Source organism: Cyprinus carpio, chromosome B22 (genome assembly GCF_018340385.1).
Source record: "Cyprinus carpio isolate SPL01 chromosome B22, ASM1834038v1, whole genome shotgun sequence".
NCBI lineage: Eukaryota > Metazoa > Chordata > Actinopteri > Cypriniformes > Cyprinidae > Cyprinus > Cyprinus carpio.
This window is the reverse complement of record NC_056618.1, coordinates 11,360,056-11,383,049: the sequence shown is the minus strand read 5'-3', so window position 1 is coordinate 11,383,049 and position 22,994 is coordinate 11,360,056. Positions and strand designations below refer to the sequence as shown.

The following is a 22,994-nucleotide window of genomic DNA, read 5'->3' as shown; positions in this document are numbered from 1 at the left end:
ATAAAGACATTGACAACTATCATTATCGGACATTGTGATTTGTTCATATGAATCTAAATATACTTAGTTTTTCTAATAACAACATTAATAACAACAAATAGTTTTTCTCGTTTTGTATGTGAAGAGAAATAAAATCTTTTTTAGATAACTACAGATGTTACCAGGCACACAAATAGCACTGAAACCAATACAAACTATTCAGAAATGACCCCGTAAAAATGTTTTAAATTTTATTTTTGAAAGAAAACACAGAGTTTATAATTACGTGAAAAGGTGTGAACAGCTCACTTCAAAAAACTCCACACTGAAGCGTGCACGCGCGACTGATGACATCATCACCGTGAGGAGAAACCAATGGTAGATGACCAGAAACATGCCAAATTCTGTTTAAAACTACAAAACTCTGTAACAAAAATATCTATAACACAATGTATCAAACTAAAATAATGTTAAACCAATTACTGATAGACAGACAGTCTGGTGTGAGGGGAATATAGTTTATTAGGTAGTTTAAAAAGCTTTATCAAGAAATGTAATTAAGCCCCAAAAGCAATAGGCCTATTTCATGGCTTTTAGATGGAACTAGAATTATGAAATTATGAATTTGTGATGCAAGACAAATCAGCAGACAACAAAAGTGGACAATAAAAGTTTGATAATTCAAGCAAACATAAAGTAAAAGACAGATTTCTCTCTTCATTGACTGACAAGACTACAAAGCATCTCAAGTGAACAAAAGTGAAGAAGGATCAGATGTAAACCTACATGACAGAATATCTCACACCTGTATTTTGTAAAACACACCCTAAGCAGAAGAATAACTAGTTATTATAATACAACAGTGAAGATTAAATTCAAAATAAATTAGCTTCTTTTTCAGCTTCGTGCACAAGAACATTTTGAACCTGGAAAAACCTTTTACATGCATTAGAAGAAAATTTTGAACATAAAATGAAGGTCATAATAAAGCATAATATAATTTACATCACAAAGCATAGTTGTACACAAGAATACAACTTCAGATATTGTTCTTAGGGGAGGAACTTTGAGTTGATCTGACTCTCACAGAAACTGCTGGTCTTGAAGATGGACTTCATTCACGGTGACAAATTTAGATTATGTTTCTTATGACAGATTAATATGGAAGAGATGCAGCATAGCACGTGAAAACGCTGGACCTGGAGATAAACTACTTATTGTGATACTTTATTGTATGTCTCCGTAGAGAAGACGAATGACTGAAACTCTTCCCACATGCAGAGCAGTGATACAGTTTCTCTCCAGTGTGAATCCTCTCATGTGATTTCAGATGTGATGACTGACTGAATCTCTTGTCGCAGTGTGAACACTTGAAAGGTTTCTCACCAGTGTGCATCCTCTGGTGCCGCTTCAAATCTTTAGCTGTAATAAAAGTCTTCTCACACTCAAAGCACATATGATCTTTCACACCAGTATGTATTTTCTGATGAACTCTTAAATTCTCCAGTTGTGAAAATCTCTTTCCACACAAAGAACATGAATGTGGTTTCTCATCTGAATGAACTTTCAGGTGATTCTTCAGACCTGAAGCCCATGCAAATGTTTTTCCACACTGATCACATTCATGCAGTTTCTCTTCAGTGTGGATGTTCAAGTGGTTCTTAAGGTTTGAAGATTGTGTGAAACTCTTCCCACAGAGATCACACTTGTAAGGTTTCTCTCCAGTGTGGATGTTCATGTGTCTCTTGAGACTCTGTTTGTATTTGAAACTCTTTCCACACTGAGTGCAAGTGAAACCTTTCTTGCCTCTTCTTTTCAGTAAAGAAATACTTTCAGTCTGTGAGAGAGTTTTTTCTCCAGTTTTGACATGTTTTTCCTCCTCCATTAGATCTGAAATTACAGTTAAAAAAGTAACAATATAAATAAATCATGTGAAGTGAAAGGAGACAACAGCTAGACCAAATTATGATCATTTTGACACATTTTTATAAAATAAGGTACAATTATCTATATTTAAAAAAACAGACACAGATCCAATGATTTTGTAGTAAAAACTATTCAATGCTTAATCAAATCCACAATTATAATATTATATATAAACATAATATTAACTTAAATATTCTATACTAAGAAAATTATGTAATTAATAACTATTTTAAATTAATTAACTGGCCAATATTTTTCATTCAACACAATTTCCATTCCATTTCTTCCTTTTTAAAGCATTTTTTAATGGCAACACCCAGGAAGTGACATCATTTGAACATTTGAGTCTCAGTCCCTATTTTGTACACTGGAGATAGACAGTCCACCCTATATTATTTATTGGTTTAATTTTTCCCCTTCGTTTTTTTTTACAACTTTTAAGGTATTTTTACAAAAAAAAAACAAATCTGATGAACTGCTGATAACTTTAAATGTTCTTCAGCTTCATTGATGAAGGATGAAGAATAAACAGCAACCTGTTTGTTCTTCAGTGTGTCTGATTCTGCAGGGTTCTGGATCTCTCATGTTCTCTCTGTCCTTCAATAAAAGCTGTCTCTGCAGATTTCACTTCTTCCTGATGCTTTGATGCTCGTCTTCACTTGTAGACTGATGGGAATATTCCAGCATTTATTGATGAACTGCAGTGGGAGGAGCTTCACTGAAGATGTGATTGTTGTGGGAGGAGCTTCACTGAAGGTGTGCTTGTTGTGGGAGGAGCTTCACTGAGGGTTTGATTGTTGTGGGGGGAGCTTCACTGAAGGTGTGATTGCTGTGGGAGGGGCTTCACTGAAGGTGTGATTGTTTTGGGAGGGGCTTCACTGAAGGTGTGATTGTTGTGGGAGGGGCTTCACTGAAGGTGTGATTGCTGTGGGAGGGGCTTCACTGAAGGTGCGATTGCTGTGGGAGGGGCTTCACTGAAGGTGCGATTGTTTTGGGAGGGGCTTCACTGAAGGTGCGATTGTTGTGGGAGGGGCTTCACTGAAGCTGCAATTGTTTTGGGAGGAGCTTCACTGAAGGTGCGATTGTTGTGGGAGGGGCTTCACTGAAGGTGTGATTGTTGTGGGAGGAGCTTCACTGAAGGTGTGATTTTTTGAGGGAGGGGAGGAGAAGAACTCCCAATCTTCGTATGACTACCTAAACAGAAACACCAGATTTAGTTCTCGAGTTTGAGTTTGATTTTCTACTAATTCACATATTAAGCATTTACATTTACTTGCAATTTATAGTAAAATATCCAAATACAAATTCACACATGCGTTTCTGTTTGTCTGTTAGATTTTTACATTTAATATTTGCAAATATTACAATTTTAAGAATAAAATCAAAAGAATAAAGAGAAGTATAGTTTCCATAATTCCTTTCATTTGAGTTTAAAGTTTTGTTCATTTGTTTTTACCTTTGTTTTGGCATTCATTTAACAGTTTAACATAGACAAATGAAATAAAGGCTGTTAGGACATCTATATCTTGTAGATCAGTGCCTGCCCTGTGTATGTCCCCCTTATCAGACACACCCGATTTAGTTCTTGCAGTCGCTACTAATGAGCTGATGAGTGGAATCAGGTGTGTTAGATAAGGGAGACATACAAAATGTGCAGGGCAGGGGGTCCTCCAGTACAGGTTTGGGAAGCACTGTTGTAGATATCACAATAGTGACTGCATAGATAAAGTCTCTGCTAAGAATGAATTGAACTTTAACTGGCAATTTACAGGAGATCAGTATAATGAATGATTTGAAAACAGGAGCTATTACCATGAAATAAAAAGGATTTTCAGCAGCTGATAATATTGATGAGTCTCAGACTATAAACACTCATTAAACAAGACGATCAGGATCAGCAGCAGATCATCTCATTTTATTCTAAGTATATTATTCTGAATGCTTTCCATTAGTAATTTTACAAACATAAATGTCAAAAAATAAAGAAAGCTAAATAACATTAGAATCACATCAGCAAACCTTGATATTGATTTCGATTAATTTCCCTCACAGATTCATACTTTAGCTTTTGGCTTCAAACACTAAAACAATCATATACACGAATGTACAGAACATAAGCGATTGATGAGAAAAGCGTCTCGCGGAAGAACATTAACACCGTTTCCATTTTCAAACACTACAGCAATCATTGCTATAATTGTCGTCACATGCAAAACATCTAACACACAATATATTTTTCTCTTAATATACTCATTACCAAAAAGTTAGAATCATAGAAATGATATTAATTACTTTCATTACATTTTAATAACCAATAAACATGTGAGCAAAAAGACGCACTTACCCATTGTAGCTTCGCTTGTTTTCTAACGAACTACGGTGGACGCGCAGGGACAAAATACCAAGCGTCTGCGACCACCAGGGGGCACTCAAACACCTTTTAATTTGTTACAATTCATTGCTTCTTTCACTTTTTAAATTCTTACATTTATATATATATCTCTCATTAATATTCATGAAGGATGAAGAATAAACACCAACCTGTTGAGCTGAAATTATTAATAATAATAATAATAATAATAATAATAATAATAATAATAATAATAAATGTTATTATTTATATTTTCTCTCATTAATATTCATGCAGAGAAATATAGGGAAAAAAAAAATGAAAAAGACATCAAATATTATATATATATATATATATATATATATATATATATATATATATATATATTTGATGTCTTTTCATTTTTTTCCCTATATTTCTCTGCATGAATATTAATGAGAGAAAATATAAATAATAACATTTATTTTTATTATTATTATTATTATTATTAATTTCAGCTCAACAGGTTGGTGTTTATTCTTCATCCTTCATCAATGAAGCTGAAAAACCATTAGTTTATAAAGCCGTTCATCAGATTCCGTGTTTGTAGTAGGAAAAAAAACATAAACCTATAAATAATATAGATGAGACTTTCAATGATCAGGGTACAAAACAAATCCTGAAACTCAGTTGTCTTTAACTTTCTTGTTTTGATCAAATGGTCAGTGAAAGGAGGTTTGATAAACATCAGAAAATCAAACTAAATATGATCTGAGCTCTTTTTTACATTATTTTGTACCTTGTTCACTATTTTTATACACTAGAAAGCATTCAAATGATGTCACTTCCTGGTTGTTGCCATTTAAATAAAAATGCTTTAGTTTTCAAAAAGGAGAAGATAGAAAAAAAGGAAATTGTGCCATAACAGTGTTGAGTGAAAAATATTGGGCAGCCAATTAATTTAAAATTAGTTATTAGTTATGTATTATGATTTTAATATAATATATTAAAGTGTTGTACATATACACTGGAAACCTGTAGTCTACCTGATCAGAAAAATGTTTCCTTCTTCCCTGAGAACAGACTACTCAAATAAAAGCTTACATCTGCAGGAATAACCACAATTAGAGAGTTTAACATCCCCACGTTTGCTCTGTGAGACACATGCTTCAGTTTATCTCCATTAATAGCTCTGTGAGACACAGGCTTCAGTTTATTTCCATTAATATTTTCACTTACATACATCAACTCGCTCCATCAATATTGTCACCACATATTTTACATTTAAACCCTGTTCTCTTCGCATCAGTTATCTTTCTTAGATAATTAGGTTAACACAAACAGTATTCAGTAAAAATAATAGTTGTGTGTATATTTTACTTGTAAAATATATTGTATTTTTTGCTTATAGACACCAGACAGATAATGAATTATACAACAGATGCTCTTTATTCATCTCACGAACACAAAAATAAATGCCGTATTAACATAAACACACAGGGGAAATACAAACACTGGGCATTGTATGCTTATAACATATAATAATTAAATTACATATTAAATAACACAAACAGTTAATTATAATAATTACTGATAATTATTATCATGCTTATATCTCTGATGAGGACTGATACTTCTGTAATTTCTGTACAATTTAATAATATGTAGTTATATTAATCAAATGTATATTAGAAATGGCTAGGAATCAGGGGCTTGGATCATTTGTAAATAACCTATAGTTCATCTAACCGTGTGGTCAAACCCCTCTGAGTGATTTATCTAAATCAACAAAGAAAGAAAGTTTATGATTCTTAAAGTTCATGTCATACATGTATTGTGTGCTTGGATTAAAAAAAAAAAAAAAAATTATATTTCTATATATATATATATGCATTTGCATTTGCAGATAATGTATTTAACTGTAACTGTAATATAACTGTATATTCAGAACCATTAACTGTGTAAAAACTAAAACTCTGAAAAACTAAACTAAAAAAAACCTCCCAAATAAATGTCCAAACAGTGATTCTATATGAGCATTTGTTGTTATCTTTCTTCATTTACATCTATTTTTACATATAATGTTGATTTGATAGGAATTGTTACTTTTTATTACTATAAATAAACAAAAATAAAAAAACATCTATCAAAACAACAATATTCTCTATAGACCCAATCTCTGTAAATAAAAGGCAGAAACCAAATGATAAAGACGGCTCTGAAAACAACAGGATGCTCTGGAGTGCCAGTCTGTGGAAATAAACAGTCTTCGCATTGCCTTCCTTCTGATCCCAGTGTAAGGAAAGAGTAGATGAACTTTATTTTTAATGAAGTTGCAGACCGCGTCAGTAAGAACTCAGTTCCATATCATCATAAACTTAACACACATTCATTTACATCAAGGAAACACATAGCATCAGTAACGTTACGCTCGTTCTGTTATCTCAACTAAACAATTTTCAAAAAAACAAAAACAAAAACACAATCGAACCAACAATATTCGAAAAGACTGAAACTAAAAGACTATTGTACCAACCACAACTAAATCATCAGTGAATTTTTTTCATTACATGGTCACTATTGCTTTGACCCAACCAAAACATCGTTCGATAACTACCAATCAATCTGCTTAAAACAAAAAGGAATTAATCTATAATGTTAGAATATCAACGGAGTGCAAATATCAGCAATGAACGTTCAACTTAAGCCAATAAAAACAATAACACATTAACTTCCACTCATTCTGCTGAGGACAGAAAATAGCCTATTACTTTATATAAATTATGATGTTTTTGATGTAAGAATCTTGATAACATTATAAGTGGGCCTCAGAGGACAGTACTGTATAATAATAAAAAAAGACATTTCATGGCCCCTTTAAGGATGTACTGTTTGGCTTATTTAATATACAAAAAGATAAAATGAATGAATATTTTATGATTAACCTATTACTTCCTGCAAAATTTCATATTCACTGCAGTATATTCAATCATCAAAATCCTTTATTTTTTTTTTTTTTTTTTTTTTTTTTTTTTTTATCCAACTATTTATCTCCCAAGAATCTTAAAGCTATTAAAACAAAAGAAATGGTCAATCACCTGTTTTTATATTGTTAAAGTTCTTGTTTTGTATTATGGTATTTATTTATTATGTACATGTGAAAATGGTGCTTCGCTTACTTCACTCAAAGAAACGGTCAATCACCTGTTTTTACAGCATCAAATAACTAACTAAAACCACCTATTAAAAAATTACAGAAAACATCTTTACATGTCAATAGATCCTGTTTTCACCTCATTTATTATGCTGATGACAGATCCCTAAATTGCCACATTAAGCTCATTTTATTGGTGTTAACAGACTTAAGCAAATGACACGACCAGCTACTGTGACATTACAAGATATAATTATCATAACAGTATCTATTTATTCTGTAATAAACCATGTTTCATATAAAACACAATAAACAAAAAATCTTTGTTATGTTAATGCCAATTAGCAGAATATTTGTTTCTTAAACTGATTTTTATGTTACTGTCTTTTTCCACCCCACAATATTACAACACTTATTATTTTTACTACTCATCAACGACTCTTTAAAAAAATTAATTATTTGTTTTTGACAGATCTGCTCCTCTCACTGTACAGCGATCACAATCACACCTTCAGTGAACTGGAGAGAAACTGCATGAATGTGAGAGAAACCTTACATTTGTTCACACTGTGACCAGAGATTCAATCAATCAGAAACCCTGAAAAGACATGAGACGATTCACACTGGAGAGAAACACATGTGATCAGTGTGTGAAGAGTTTCAGACATAAAGATCAACTTAAGGTGAGAGTTCATACGGGAGAGAAACCATATCACTGCACTGCATGTGAGAAGACGTCTCGGGTTACTTGGCTGTAACCCTGTTCCCTGAAAAAGCGGGAACGAGATGCTGCGCTCAATAGCGCTAATGAGAACATTCTTTGTTCGACCGGTTGTGTGAAGCATGTGTGTCAAACACGCCAAGAATTGGCTTAAATAACCTCGGTAGGTGACGTCACACACTCTGTGGCCGATCTCTGAGGAGAAATCGCATGTTTATTGTTTGGAAGAAAATACCACCCCCTTTGTCTGAAGGGACGTCCAGGCACGTCGACAGTGCGGCATTGAGGCGCAGCATCTCGTTCCCCGCTTTTTCAGGGAACAGGGTTACAGGCAAGTAACCCGAGACGTTCCCTTATCAAAAGCTACACTCGATGCTGCGCTAAATAGCGCTAATGGGAACGAGAATACCAACGCCGCCGCACTGTAAGTGTCTGGACCCCCAGGGTTGTGTAGTTTGTGCGCACAACATCGAAGAGGTCTCAGACATGACTCTGGGATGTCGACTCAAGGACATGCGAGCCCGGAGTAGCATGGACATCCAAACGATAGAATCTGACAAATCTGTGCGGAGAGGACCAACCTGCCGCATCACACACTTGTTGCAAGGGCGCGCCTCTTGCTAAAGCCATTGAAGATGCAACCCCCCTGATTGAATGGGCCCTAACTTCTAGAGGCGAAGTCTGACCACGCGCCTCATAGGCTAGGGCAATAGCATCCCTCACCCAATGTGAAATTGTTTGCCTGGTGGCAGCTGCCCCCCGGTTGCGGCCCCCATGGCATGTGAAAAGTTGCTCTGACTTACGCCACTGGCTAATGCGGTGGACGTAAATTGAAGAGCATGTACTGGACACAGTAAGTGAAGTCTTTCCTGCTCCGCTGTCGTGAATGGCGGAGGACAGAAGGCTTCGAGAATGACCGGATGTATGGTCGAGAAAGGAACCTTCGGAGGATAATTAGGGTGAGGATGCAAAATAACTTTGACTCGCACAGGGGCAAAATCTAAGCAGGAAGGCAGGACTGACAAAGCCTGAAAATCCCCAATTCTCTTTAGAGAGGTAATGGCCATAAGAAAAAACCATCTTTAGAGTCAGAAGCCTGTCAGGCGCTGATTCTAATGTTTCGAAAGGGGTGCCAGCCAGCCCTTCGAGCACTATGGCTAAATCCCATGAAGGGACCGTAGCTCTAGTGGGTGGCCTCAACCGCTTAGCCCCAAGAATGAAGCGGGCAACTAGATGGTGCTTTCCCACAGAAACCCTGTCAATCAAAACATGGCAAGCCAAACTAGCGGCCATGTAAGTTCTGAGAGTACTACGGCATGTGCCTGAAGACATTTTCTCTTGCAGGAACTCCAGTACTGAAACAATTTGGCAGTGAGCTGGGTCTACATGGTGTGTCTTGCACCAGCCCTCGAAAGCACGCCATCTGAGGGCATTAGTTCTTCTAGTGGAGGGAGCCCTAGCACTTAGAATAGTTTCTATTACATCTGCTGAATGGCCAGCATCTCTTAGTTGGTCCCCCTCAGGGGCCATACGTGAAGGTTCCAGAGCTCGGGCCGGGGGATGAAATACTGTCCCCTGTGCCTGAGAGAGAAGATCTCTCCTGATCGGAATCGCCCACGGCGAGCCGTCGAGGAGGGATATTAGATCTGAGAACCAGACTCTGGTCGGCCAACGGGGCGCTATCAGTAAGAGGCGAGACCCCTGTCGACGGACCCTGGCTAGGACTCCCGGGAGCAGAGCAATCCCAGATTGGACTGACTACTTTGGGGTGGAGTTTCGATTCCCCATGTTTCACAGCTTGTCTGGACAGCAAGTGTGCTCCCACATTCATATGCCCAGGAATGTAAATCGACAGGAACTTGTCCTGTGCTCAAAACAGAACCTGCTGCGCTAACTCGTTCAAGCGGCGCTACCGCAGTCTGCCCTGGCGATCTATGTAAGAGACTACAGATGTGTTATCCACCCCGCACCTAGGACATGGTAGCCTCTTAACTACTGAAGGAAGTATTTCAGGGCCAGAAATACAGGTCTTCATTTCGAGGCAATTGATGTGCCAATTCGAGAAGATGACCTCTCCAGATCCCCCTGGGCTGGACGGCCATCTAAGACCGCTCCCCAGCCCATGAGGGAAGCGTCTGTCATTAGCATCTCGCGATGCAACAACACGGACCTAGAGTGGGACCCAAGTCAGAAACCGGGGTCTGAACCACATAGATAGGGTACGAAGCCCCTGGCGCGTAACCCTTATTTTGCCTCTGGGGATTGGCCCTTGGATGAAATCCCCTGGCTCTGAACCACAACTTAAACGATCTCATGTGCAGGAGGCCCAAAGGTATCACCCGTGGGATGCAGCTGCCATGAGACCTAAAACTTTTCTGAAAGTGATGAACAGTGACTTTCTGGCCTAGCTTGATGTTCTTTAGGGTGGTTAGAATGGATTCGACACGTGCAGGAGACAGCTGTGCCCGCATTGTGATCGGATCCCATACCACACCCCAAATACGTTGTCCTCTGAGCAGGAGAGAGAACACTTTTCTTGGCGTTGAGTCTCAACCCCAGAGATTCAAGATGAGCTAGGACGACATCCTGATGTCGAAGCGCAAGCTCTTGAGACTGGGTCAGAATCAGCCAGTCGTTTATATAATTTAAAATGTGGATGCTCTGGAGTCGTAGAGGAGCCAGAAGTACATCCATGGATTTTGTGTAAGTGCGGGATGACAAGGCTAGGCCGAATGGAGAAACCTGATACTGGTAAGCTTTCGCCCCCGAAAGCAAACCTCAGGAACCTCCTGAGTTGTGGCAATATTTTTATATGAAAATGCGTGTCCTTTAGATGAATTGTCACAAACCAATCCTCTGATTGGATCTGAGAAAACAATCATCTTGATTGTCAGCCTGTTGAACTTGTATGTTCTGAGGCAGCGGTTCAACCCGCGAAGATCTAAGATTGGACGCAGCCCCCCGTCTTTCTTGGGAATCAAGAAATACCGACTATAATAGCCTGACTCTCTGTCTGGCAGGGGAACACATTCTATGGCCCCTTCGACCAACCGAGTCTGCAATTCCTGTGTCAACAGATATGCATGTTCCGGTTTCCACAGAAGTGGAGACCACGCCGTTGAAACGCGGAGGACGTATGCAAACTGAATCCTGTAACCTTTCGTAACAGCTCTTTCCACTCATGGGAGAGATATTTGGCAGTAGCTTCCACGCTGCCAGCTTCTCCGAAAAGGGCACTAATTTTGACACTGTGTTTGTTGGGGGGGGGGAGTTGTTAGATGTCTGGTGTCCTGGTACGTGGCAGGAGACAACAGAGCATGTAACAATTCATTGGAGGCCACTGCCCTCCGAATCACCGGTGGTGGCGGAGGTTGTTCAGTGATCCCCTAAGGGTGCCAGGAAGGAGCCCTACACTTCTGTTGGAATTTTCCATGGCCCTCCCTGAGGGGAACACACCCTTTGTCCTGGGCACAGCTTAAGGCCCTTGCTTTGGTCGTAATGACCATACTTTGGTCCAGCTCCATCTGCGGCTGCCCAAGTGCTACAAGCGGCTCCCCAGTCTTACAGGGGGCGCACAACTCGCCACACTCTTTCTTTGAGCCGGATTTTCTTTTTTTTTTTTTTTTTTTTTTTTTTTTGACCACACAGCAGCCCACCCGTACAACACTTGAGCACAGTGAGTGAGAAACGTATTAAGTCCTCCTTCCTGCTGGCGCTCAGATCTTTAAGAAGATCACCCTGATGTGCCTGCAGAGAAACCCGTGGTGTGCAGGGCAGCAACTAGTGTCTGACCCACAGCATGCAAATGCTTTCCATCCAAGTGTAGATGTTGCTACATAGCTTGCAGGGAGCAATTGCTGTCTTTGTATATGTATTATATATATATTATTTTTTTTTTTATTTAATTCATTTTTATTTATTTTTATTTTTTAAATTTTTATCTATTTATTTTATTTTTGAACCGATGTTGCTCCTATAGGGGAGAGATAGCCTGCTAGCGTCTCTCTCACCTAGGAAATCATATGTACAAAACCTCATTTTAAGGCTTTTATCTGTCGTCGCTACACGAGTCACCACCTAGTAACTCCTCATGTGCTTTTAATCGCGAGAGGAGAGCTAGAAAAGAATGTTCTCCATTAGCGCTATTGAGCGCAAGCATCGAGTGTAGCTTTGATGATAAGGGAACAGTTTCACTCACTCAATTAATTTCTCTACACAAGCATAAAAAAAAAATAAAAAAAAATCACAGTAACTAAATAGATTATCTTCAGATTCAGCATTTTTTTCAGGTCTGAAGGGTCCCACATCACTCACCAACCAAACATGACACAATAATGTGTTGATCTATACATTTGCTTCTTTACAAATCAGTCCTAATCAGCATATTGGCCATTGCACACTGAGTCAAAAATTTTAGTCCAAAAATTTACTCATTTTGAAAAAGAAAAAAAAAAACCACCTCAGTTTGTGTCAATCACGTTTACACACACTGCTTCCGAAACTTTGGTCTGTCATAAAAAATTCGGATCAGTTTGATTTTTTTTTTTTTTTTTGCGTTTTCACATCTTGTAATAGTGCATTTTGATAGGAGAGCTTAATTGACAGGGAAAATAAACATCATCTGTTGTTTTCACAGTTAATGAAGTTCATCTTCAAGACCACCAGTTTCATCTGTCTGATTCAGATCAACTCAAATATGAAGTTTCATAACCAAAGAACAATATACAAGAATTATATATATATATATATATATATATATATATATATCTATATACATATATATATATGTATATCAATTTTTATGTGTTTTTGACTTTGTGATGTTTTATCTATTAATGTGTGCTCTTATGAGTATTATCTAATGTAGTCTATTTTCTATCAAATATACTACACTTCTGTTTGTTTGCTCTTTTATGAAGGAAAGTAGTTTGTGTTTTTTGCAAATGTACAAACTGTTGCTTTGTTCAGAAACTGCGGAGGAGTCCATAATACTTTCTCCAAGATTTATTGACTACGATGATGCATTGCTGCCACACACAATATTTCTTTTTTCCACTCAATTCTTATGTCGTAATAACCGAGATATGCGTCATTTTAAGACCATCTTTTCTTGTTAAAATCTTTTCCTTGTAATAACGAGATTTTTTTCTGTTAAAAAACAACATCGTTTCATGTAAAACGAGATGTTTTGTCATTAAAACTCCCACTCTTTTCTCATAATATGAGATGTTTTCTTGTTTAAAACGACATAATTTATCCCGTTAAAATGACACATCTTTCCTGCCTCTCGTATTATGAGATGTTTTCCATTAAATTGAATTTAGGGTGGAGATAATCATCCACTTGTAGCTGGGCAGGTCCCAGTGACCGCGTTTATTTGCGCACCTCAGCCAAGTCGCTTTGGATAAAAAATGGGTGTCTGTAAATGCATAAATTATAAATTCAACTAGGGCTATTAAACCCAGGATAAGCAAGGGAACTAAGGAGACACACACTTGGGATCAAATCAACAATCAGTGTGAGACAGAACTGGTCAACGGGGGCAAAAACACACACAGACAACAGTCCATAGTCCTGACATATCGCCCCCCCCCACCCCCGAAAGGTGTGCCTCCTCACACTGTAGTAACAACAGAGGGAGCGTGGGTTGGAACTTGGGAGGGAGGTCTGGAGGAGGACGGATATCCGGGAGGAGGCCAGGAGGGTGACAAAGGAGGGAGGAGTCAAGGAGGAGGAGCCAGAGGCGGAAACGGAGAGCCAACGAGCCAGGGGGATGCCAAAGATCTGGGGTCTAGGGTGGAGACAACGGCTCTGGCGACCGAGGTGGAGATCCACGGTGGAGCCGGAGCGACAGAGGACCAAGGTGGAGCTGGCGGGAGGAAGGATCCCAACAGAGAGCCGGTGGGACGGAGTCGATGAGGCGCAGCCAGGAAGAATTGGAATCCTCCACTTCTTTACTCTTTTCTTTTTCATATTCGTTATTTGTGCTCGGCTCGGTGGGTCATATCTTCAGTTCTCCCTTCACAGCAGTTCAGTCAGTGTAACTGTTTGAGTAAATGAATGTACTCCCCGGATACCTGGTTTACTTTTGAACTCAAGAGGAGTGTCAGCCCAGAAGAATTACAAAAAGGTTTAAGCTTAAGTCATTTTGTGGATTATATGCTTAGTGGAGACGCGAACCGTTCATCTCAACGATTCAGTTCGATTTGGTGGAACTAACTGGTTCAAGAAAGATCTGTTACAATCGAGATGAGTTCGTTCTCGAAGAACCGGATGTTGCTGTGAACAGCGCTCATAACAAGACCCGGGAGAGAAGTCCACGCTGAATAAAAGTCGTAGTTTTGATATTTCTTGATGGACCAAAATGTTTTGTATTTTCGATGCTCTTCAAAAATTCTAACCGGGACCCTCTGATGTCACAAATTGTGACTACTGTGAAAGATGTTTTTATTACCTTCCTGACCGTGGACGGTATACCGTGTACATACATTCTCAATAGGAGGGACAGAAAGGCTCTCGGACTAAAATCTTAAATATCTATAGACTACTGTGTTCCGAATATGAACGGAGGTCTTACAGGTTGTGAACGACATGAGGGTGCAGTTAATTAATGACATAATTTTAACATATTTGGGTGAACTAACACCTTTAAGAAGCAGCAGAGCTATGGAAAACTTACCACTTTTCTATCTTACTGCTCTTTATTTGCATGCAATCAAAAAATAAATCCTAAACAATAACCATAACGCACTTTCAGAGATGTGTGTAATGAAGGGTGGGACCAACCGGGTCAGTATAAGACAAAATATTTACATAAACAAGTTGCAAATAATATTCTGTGAGTCTTTTTAATAATAATAGGATTAGACCTGCTGTAAATAATGAAACAATGACTTTGTATCTCTTATTCATCAGATACACACTTAAAGAAGAAACCACACACCATCTTCCCTCATCCTCTTTATTTTCTGTTTTAAAAAGAAAAGAAAATGAATGGATGCAAGCAGTTTTTCATTTTCAACAAATACAAAATCACTTTTTCCAACCTTCCGCTGATTAGTTTCTCGTCTTTTCAGAGTTTATGTCTTTTTGAATTTTTATATTTCAAGGGCCTATGTGTTAAATGGCAATCAGGTAAGAATATAATGAGTAGAATATAATTACATAACTAATATTAACACGTTTCTTATTGATTTATTTAACGTATTTATGAAATATTTAGGCAAAACAGTAGGCACTTTTTGTTACTTCTTTTTTGGTTAAATAAATGACATTTCATTGCGCTCTTACAATTTACATTTTCAAAGTGCACTGAACACCAGGATCTGTTTGAAACCTAAACTTTTGTAACGTAAACTTCCTTTGTGAGGGCTTCCTCTTTTAATCTGAAAAATTCTTTCCAGGTATCTTTGGTTGATTTGTGGAAAATAGGCCTATTTATCAGAGATGGACAGTAGTGAAGTATTTTTACTTTACTCAAGTAAATTTCACTCAAGAGTGTTTTCCTTTGGGTAAAACTTTACCCTTCTCTACATTCCAAAAGCATAATGTGCATTTACTTTTTACTTGCAACTACATTTTCATAAAATTAAAGCTGTTTGTTGGTTGGTTGTTTTTAACCTTTTAATAAACCTTAATAAACTAAGACACTTTAAAAAATGTAGTACTTTGTAAGAGTCAAAAGTTGAAAACAGTGAAACAGTAATATTCTAATGTGTCATTAAGTATTATAAGTATATTTGAATATGAAATGTATTGCAGTAAAAAGTAATATCTTATGTTATGAAATTAAAGTTTTACTTAATTTTTCGAAAGAAAACACACTCAGTTTCAAAATTACTAACAGTGTAAAATTACTGACACTTTTAAAAGTACTTTTACTGCAGAGTAACATACTTTCACTACTGTCCCCCTCTTCATCGATTTATTAATATTGGTATTGAGGCTTTAGATCATTACACGTGAATTGAAAGTGTTAATTTTTGACACTGGTAGATTATTCTGAATATAAGGAAAATGCAGAATTTCACCAATTTGTGTGATTGTGTATTACAGCCACTGTTGTGTACTCAATCTAAATAGATACTTGCAAACACATTTGTGCAACAATGAATTAAACATGTTTGCATTCCTTTTATAAACCAACAGTAAATCTCTTAAATTATATAGACAGGAGTAATTTGGCAAACACCATTTTGTGCAAAAATGAACTTGAAACATTTGTGCATTCCGTTTATAAACCAACAGTAAATCTCTTAAATTATATAAAAGTTATGTGAATAATATTATCATTGCACAATATTGTAACAGTTAAAGTATTAGTTCACACCAAAATAAAAATGTTGTCATTGTTATATTCCACTGTTATGTTGTTTCATTTTGTGGAACACAAAACATCCAAACTGTTTGGCTTACCTTTCATTTGCACATAATTATTTTAAAACCCAATAACCAACCACAGGATTGAAATGGATTTTATAATTAACATAATTAATTTTAGATAAAAATAGATAATAATCAACATTTTTTCTTTTCCAAGACTTTTTAAACCAGTTGCATTAGATTTTGTGAAAATTTACATTGTTTTGCATGTCCAAAGTTTAGAAACATGTTTGTGCCTTATCATGATTATTAAAAGAAGGGGCATGGTAATGTACAAAAACTTTTGGGGGGGCTTTTTGCCTTTATATTATTATAGGACGATGTAGAGACAAGTGATAGGAAAAATTGAGAGTTTGGGGAATAGGGGTTAGGACATTGACCACAGGGCAACCTAAGTTTGTAAATGAAAAGTGGAGGTTGGGTTTATAGTTGGCTTTTGATAATTTAGTGCATTTATTGTTGTGTTCTGCCTAACTCACATTACTATTTTATAATAAAAGTCCCACTCCCCTTCCTACCCCCTTAGCCCTCTCCCGTCACCAACACACATATCAGAGATCACACTGCTGCACACATCCTATGCAAAGAAACTTGTCACAAAACAACTGCCTATGATTTTCTATTAATAACAGTTTTAAATACATCTGAATCAGCTACATTATAAAATTTCCAGCAACTGAGAGGATAAAATCGCGTGTTTGGAAATAAACTCGACTATTGTAAAAGAGACTGCACAGTACAGTACACTCATCTCTCAGCTCTCTCCTCCTGCTCTCCATCCGCATCTCTATAATATCTAGCAATTATTTGTAAAAAGTGGTTTAGGGATTTCTAACTATATCGTGGGGTGAAACTAGCCGCCCGGGCCTCTAATGTCTATGGTGGTTAATGCCCCTGGCTTGTTCGTGGGCAGTCTGTAATGATATGACATTTAGCAACTCTATTTTTTTGCAAACATTCCTTTGAATAACAGTGACGTCGTAGGAATAGTGAATTTACATACTTGAATGTAAGCATAAAACAAATGATCTTGACTCTTTCATTAGAAATATTTGTTAATGCCAAATAGTGCTTAGCATTTATTGGTTCTTTTGTTTTGCTCAGGCAGGAGGCCTATGTTGACGCGCTAGGTAGCCAGTTTTATGATCGACGATAAAGATTCAAGACTCCCTATTCGTTTGAAAGGTGGTGATCCCGGAAAAAAGCTTAATTTGAAGGGTTATCAAAGTCTTTGGCGCGCTTCACCCTTCCCCCCTAATACCCTTCGCACCCAAAGAGAATCGAGTAAACAACATAACATACAACGCCCCATAAACTCCCTTCCATAATCGCTTCCACGTTAACAGCTGCTACCGAACAAGGAGGTGTAGGGGAAAGGGGAAGGGCTTAGGGTTAGAAATGGACTTGGGCCATTAAATATCACGAGTCATAATAAAGAACTTAAACCTAAGCAGTAAAGTGAAAGTGAATCAGTAACTGTGGACTTAATGGGGAACAAAAGAAGATCTCATACTGATAGGACCAATTAAAAAAAGGAACATACAAACGTCGCAAAGTCCTCTGAACAATGAAAATGACTAAGTCTACCATGATTATATGGCTCGCTCTGTTTCTTCACGTTAGAGCACCTTAATATTATTGAAATGCATGTATACAAAATTGAACATAACAAAATCATTCAGTATATTCTAAACCTGGCAGCAACATAGCTTTCCATGTCAATCCATCGTTTCATGTCAACATAAAAATAAGAGAATATGGTGAGTATTGATGTAATGTTAAAGCTCCCCATGTGTAATTTGTGTTTGGCGCTCTGTGATCAGATATACCTCAACATAAGTAGGGGGAAACCAGCCACCCCCTGGAAAGGAGATTTTCCTACTGAGGGAGGTAAACTGCGATAGTTGACAGTGATAACCATAGTAACTGTATGCTGTTTTCACTTGTTTGTTGATCAGCCCAATAATCAGTCGTCATCTGGGGCAAACGGGCTTACAAAATATGGTTGGTGGGGTGGGTGGCCAACACAAATCAGTCATGTTTTAAAATTATAAAAACAGTGCTGTGAAGTGTAAAAGAGATGCACCTCGCTGTAGTGCTCATGGTGGATGAGTGTGATATTTGCCCAGTCTTGTGTTCTGCTTGTCGGTTCCTATCCCGCTGTCTAATGGCGCTTTTCCAACTAACTAACGTGCATGGTTATGGCAATGGTTTGGCTTACTTTGTGGGGGTTTTCCCAAACTGTGGCACAGGTACCTAATTTCCTCCTGGTAGCTGTTTTTAGGTACCGGGTGGCACGCCATCTCGGTTGAGTATTCCAAGGGCGCGCGTCTCAATAGCTAAACATGTGACTATGTTAAAGCAATGCAGATCACTGATTGGCATAGAGAACTGCTTCAGCCTTTGGGACTTACTGGCCAGCATCATCACTTGGATTAACGCGACTACAGCAGACAACCAAGCTTAACACGCACTAATATTTAGGTCAATTGTAAGTACAGCAACGAGCCGGCCAACACAGTATCAATTTTTTCATCTACAACTTTATTTAAAACGACCGCCGTCAAGGCCACTTGGCAAAAGATATGGCTGATATCATGGTCATTAATGAGTAGTGGCGCGTGGCAACATATAACGAGTCAGTCCGATACGCCTCCACGCCACATTTGAAGGGCGTAGCTAAACTGCAGTGGAAAAGCTAATCTGATGGCGGCTACTAGTAACGACATGTTTCAACAACACTAGACTTGAGTGCGATTTGAAAGAGTGAGGTCGAATAGCTGACTATAATGTTGCTTTCATTCACCACAGAGCTAATAAAGTCGATTGATCTGCCCTTCTGCTAATTAATGCCATTGTCATGCCTAGGGGGGTGGGCAGGTGGCCTCCGGCCAACACTAAATTTTTTTCTCAGATATGTATCTCAGCATATACATAATTTGATTTTAGCATCGTGTTCACTACTTGGCTCTATATTAATACACAGGGCATCTACATTAATATAAGTACTTTAACTTACATATAGTTCCTAAGGATGGTTTGAGAGAGATCAGCTCTCACGTTCTAAAAGTCATTTTAGGCCAGAGCCTGTCTCACTACCATGGTGTTTTTTCTGGTTTAGGGAAGCATCACCCTGATGATTTTAACTACTGTCGACCATCTGTCCACTACCGCAAGTTAGTTGTGTCATGTCGCTACGCAAAGTCATTTTTTTTGTCCCCTGAGCTAGGCTAACATATTTTTTTAATTGTTTTCAAAGGGAATCTGCCAATCATCTTTTTATTAAAATGGCATGAAGCATTACAGGTTGCTGATTCATTTAGATTTTTTCTCTTTTTAGATTTTTTCCTCTCACTGGTGAGTAGTTTGAAGAGGTCGTTGGTCGCTTATCAATGTCATCACTGTTTTTAGTAGGTCCGCAAAACCCAATTGCAATGGCAGAGGGGTGAGACTAATGTTTACGCTAACCAATTGCATATGGGCAAGATAGGTGGTGAGACTAAAGCGCCAGCCAACGGCACCTGCCATGATGTACAATGACACACCCGCCTGCTTGTACATGATGACTGAACAATGATGATAATGAATGATTGCTGTGTTCTCACACTAGGTCTTTACAAGATACCTAAATAAATAGTAAATAATATACAAATAATACAATAGATTATCTGATGAGCAAGACAGAATTACAGTAAGTCTGTGCGGTCCCCCCCAGAAGTGTGTGACTGCCGTAGAGCCCATATAGCGGGGCCGCCTGTTAAGTAACAGGGGGTTCGTGATACCTAAAACGGTTACCACACCTGGCAGGCGGTCCCCCCGAAAAGTAACAGTAGCACAAAGTCTGGAGCGGTATGCTTGGGGAACTAAAACGCCGCCAGCAGTTATCCCTATTTCATGCTGCTCAGACCTCGGAGGTATGTGGTGTATGACTTTCTTGATTGGGCAGTCGGCCGAGAATCCGAGGTCTGGTTAATCCTTCGGATAACACACTGGGTAAGGATGCTGAGTAACAAAGGCTTCAGTCCCAGTGAACAGAACGTCGGCGCTGTTCCTCGTGATAGAGAAGCAGTCAAAGCTGTCCGCGTGTCGGGCACCGCATCAAATGGAGTAATAGCTTGAGCAGGGGGGCCGATAAGTATGCATACAAACGACATAAGTAGAACGTTGTGGATTAGGCCTCTGCCATTATCATCCATTGTATGAGGGGCTTGATCTGACATGGCACGGAAGAAGCGGGGGAGATGGGCCCGGGAAATGGTGATGACGTCTTTAGCCGGACGCACGTGTTACCCACGGCCGGCGGAACCCCCCATCCAGGTTAGCGGCCAGCGGCGAGCTGCGCGGCGGCTCTTGCAGCATGCTGAATCCCTAGGAGGATATTCAAAGAGGCTTTGCTCATGGGGTTACGTTACAGGAAAACAGCCAGCGGACCTTGTAGAGAGTGAACCTACCTCCACATGAAAGGACAATAAATAGCCGAGTGTAGGAGAGTTTAGAGGCGCTACACCAAATGAAATCTGAACCTGACGAACTGGTGCGGTTGAGGAAGTTTAGAGAGCCGCAAACTGTGCACGAGCGCCGTGAATACGTGAAGAAACCACGGAGAGCTGCCACTCAGAGAAAGAAGTCCATTATGGCAATGGCAAATCAAATGACAAGGAAAGGAGAAGTAGTGACGGCGAGCACTCTAAATTTAAGTCGCACTCTGTTTGGCATCTTTTTAAACTTTACTGACCAGCATGTACGAGGTTATCATACGCAACCAGACACAATCCTATTGACTTTATGAATGCAATGGCCTGGCAGAGGCCATCTCACGGGCGTCATCGTAGGAAACGCCGGGTGTTTTGTTCAGTATGGTGCGCCGCTGACTCCAATTCTGCCTCTTCTCGCAAATTCTCTCATCAGAAACAACAAAGTGCATGCAATGCAAGTAAGAGTTTTTTTTTTCATCAAACAGAGTATACACTCTTAAAAAAAAGGGTTCCTCAAGGTTCTATATAGAACCCTGGGGTTCCGTAGCTTCACAATAGAACCTTTTACCAAAAAAATGGTTCTATGTAGAACCCTGCATGCAAAGAACCTTTTTTATTAAATGGTTCTATAACTATGTTTTATGACTGAAGTGTAAACTAAAGATTACACTATAATTATAGGTCTTTACCTGCTAAATACATTCACAAAGCTTTTTGAGTCAAGACCCATGAGAATGACTGCTGTAGTCAAAAAAATATTAATATCTAGTCAATGTATGATTTGAGCTGTACATTAGCCATGAAAACTTATATTACTTACATTATAGTTTACCTTTTTTGGACGAATCAATTTTGTGAAGAAAAACATAAACTAACCAGGAGTTTTTCTTTATTTTGTAGGCACCATATTGTGATGGTTTTAGAATCTACCGAAGGGAACATTAAAAACAAATAATCATAAAGCATCCTCCCCTCCCCGGTGGCATATATACGCGCTGCGTCATCCTTGAATTCCCATTGGTGGATTAAGGAAGATGAATCTCTCAGGAGGAGTCGAGACAAGTGATGCTAATTTTTTTAACTGAGGAGTCCGCCATTTCTGCTCGTTCATACCCTAAGGTGTTAAGTTTTAACATTTTTGGAAATGATTTCCACTGGAAATATTTTTGTATTACAGTTAATATTTATATTTGTTAGAGTAGCCCTTGTAAGCAAACACTGATACTAGAAGCAAAATTTACCTCAAAACACTGGTGTGAAGCACCATCGGCTTCACAGCCATCGGTTCAAACCTCATAAATTAATTTTGCTCCGGTTTTAAATTAATTAAGATACAGTCTCCCTTTATTTCCTTCTTGTTAATGTTAATGGAATTGTTAACTACAATAAGATAGTTGTGTTATAAGGAGACGAAGCCGAGTCAGAAGCTGGAATTTTAACGCTCATTCTCAATTAAGCGCCGCGTTGTTCAATAAATGGCTCATTCAAATAAAAGTGAACCGGTGGAAGACGGAGGTGAATGATTATGTGAAAGTGTGTCGAAGTTTCACATATAGGCCAGCCTCCATTTTGCAGTGAGTATTTTTCCCAGGCCTATGTTAACAGGTGTAGAAGTTCTTAACTTTGGCCCGAAGATACTTTCGTGCAGTTTTTAACTTCAACCTTGCGACCACAGACGAGGATCTTGATTAGCTTGTTCAGGTGTGCTTTTCAGGTTGGAGCTAAACTCAGCAGGAAAGTGGACACCGCTAAAGTCAAAAACTTCTGGCCACGGTTCAGGCTATTAAAAACTGTGCAAAGACAGTTGCAGTGCAGCGCTCGCTTATGTTTACTGTGACGCATGCGCTGGATTGAAGTGATGATAGCACAAGGTTACATTTTAGTATTCAAATGTTCTAAAGCCAAAAATGTTTAACGTTAGGTGTGTTTAATGCATAGTTGGTTTATGAAGTGTTATTTATGATTTGTTTTTGTTTTTTTTTATCCCCAGATAACCATGGTTTCCATTTTTAAAGGATGGCAGCTCAT

The 22,994-nt window shown here is 38.5% G+C and overlaps 1 protein-coding gene across 2 annotated transcripts; it reads right to left on the bottom strand.

Moving 5' to 3' along the window:
* Window positions 1-479: 479 nt before the first annotated feature.
* Window positions 480-4,278, bottom strand: LOC109072764 (zinc finger protein 239-like). Of its 2 annotated transcripts, none has more exons than XM_019088974.2 (2): window positions 4,250-4,278; window positions 480-1,869 (listed from the first exon to the last, which is right to left on the bottom strand). In XM_019088974.2, exons 1-2 carry the CDS (start codon window positions 4,251-4,253, stop codon window positions 1,190-1,192), a joined length of 684 nt encoding a protein of 227 aa, XP_018944519.1. In that variant the 5' UTR covers window positions 4,254-4,278; the 3' UTR covers window positions 480-1,189. The 2 variants fall into 2 exon arrangements, with proteins under 2 accessions (XP_018944519.1, XP_042604640.1); XM_042748706.1 differs by lacking the exon at window positions 4,250-4,278 and adding an exon at window positions 2,442-3,028.
* Between the last annotated feature and the right edge of the window lie 18,716 nt (window positions 4,279-22,994).

What these genes read in the sequence shown, in the direction of transcription:
- LOC109072764 (XM_042748706.1), bottom strand. Translation starts at nt 2,490, where the DNA reads ATGAGAGATCCAGAACCCTGCAGAATCAGACACACTGAAGAACAAACA. An exon ending in ACACACTGAAGAACAAACAG is followed by an intron (nt 1,870 to 2,441) that starts GTTGCTGTTTAT and finishes CTGTAATTTCAG; the next exon opens with ATCTAATGGAGGAGGAAAAA.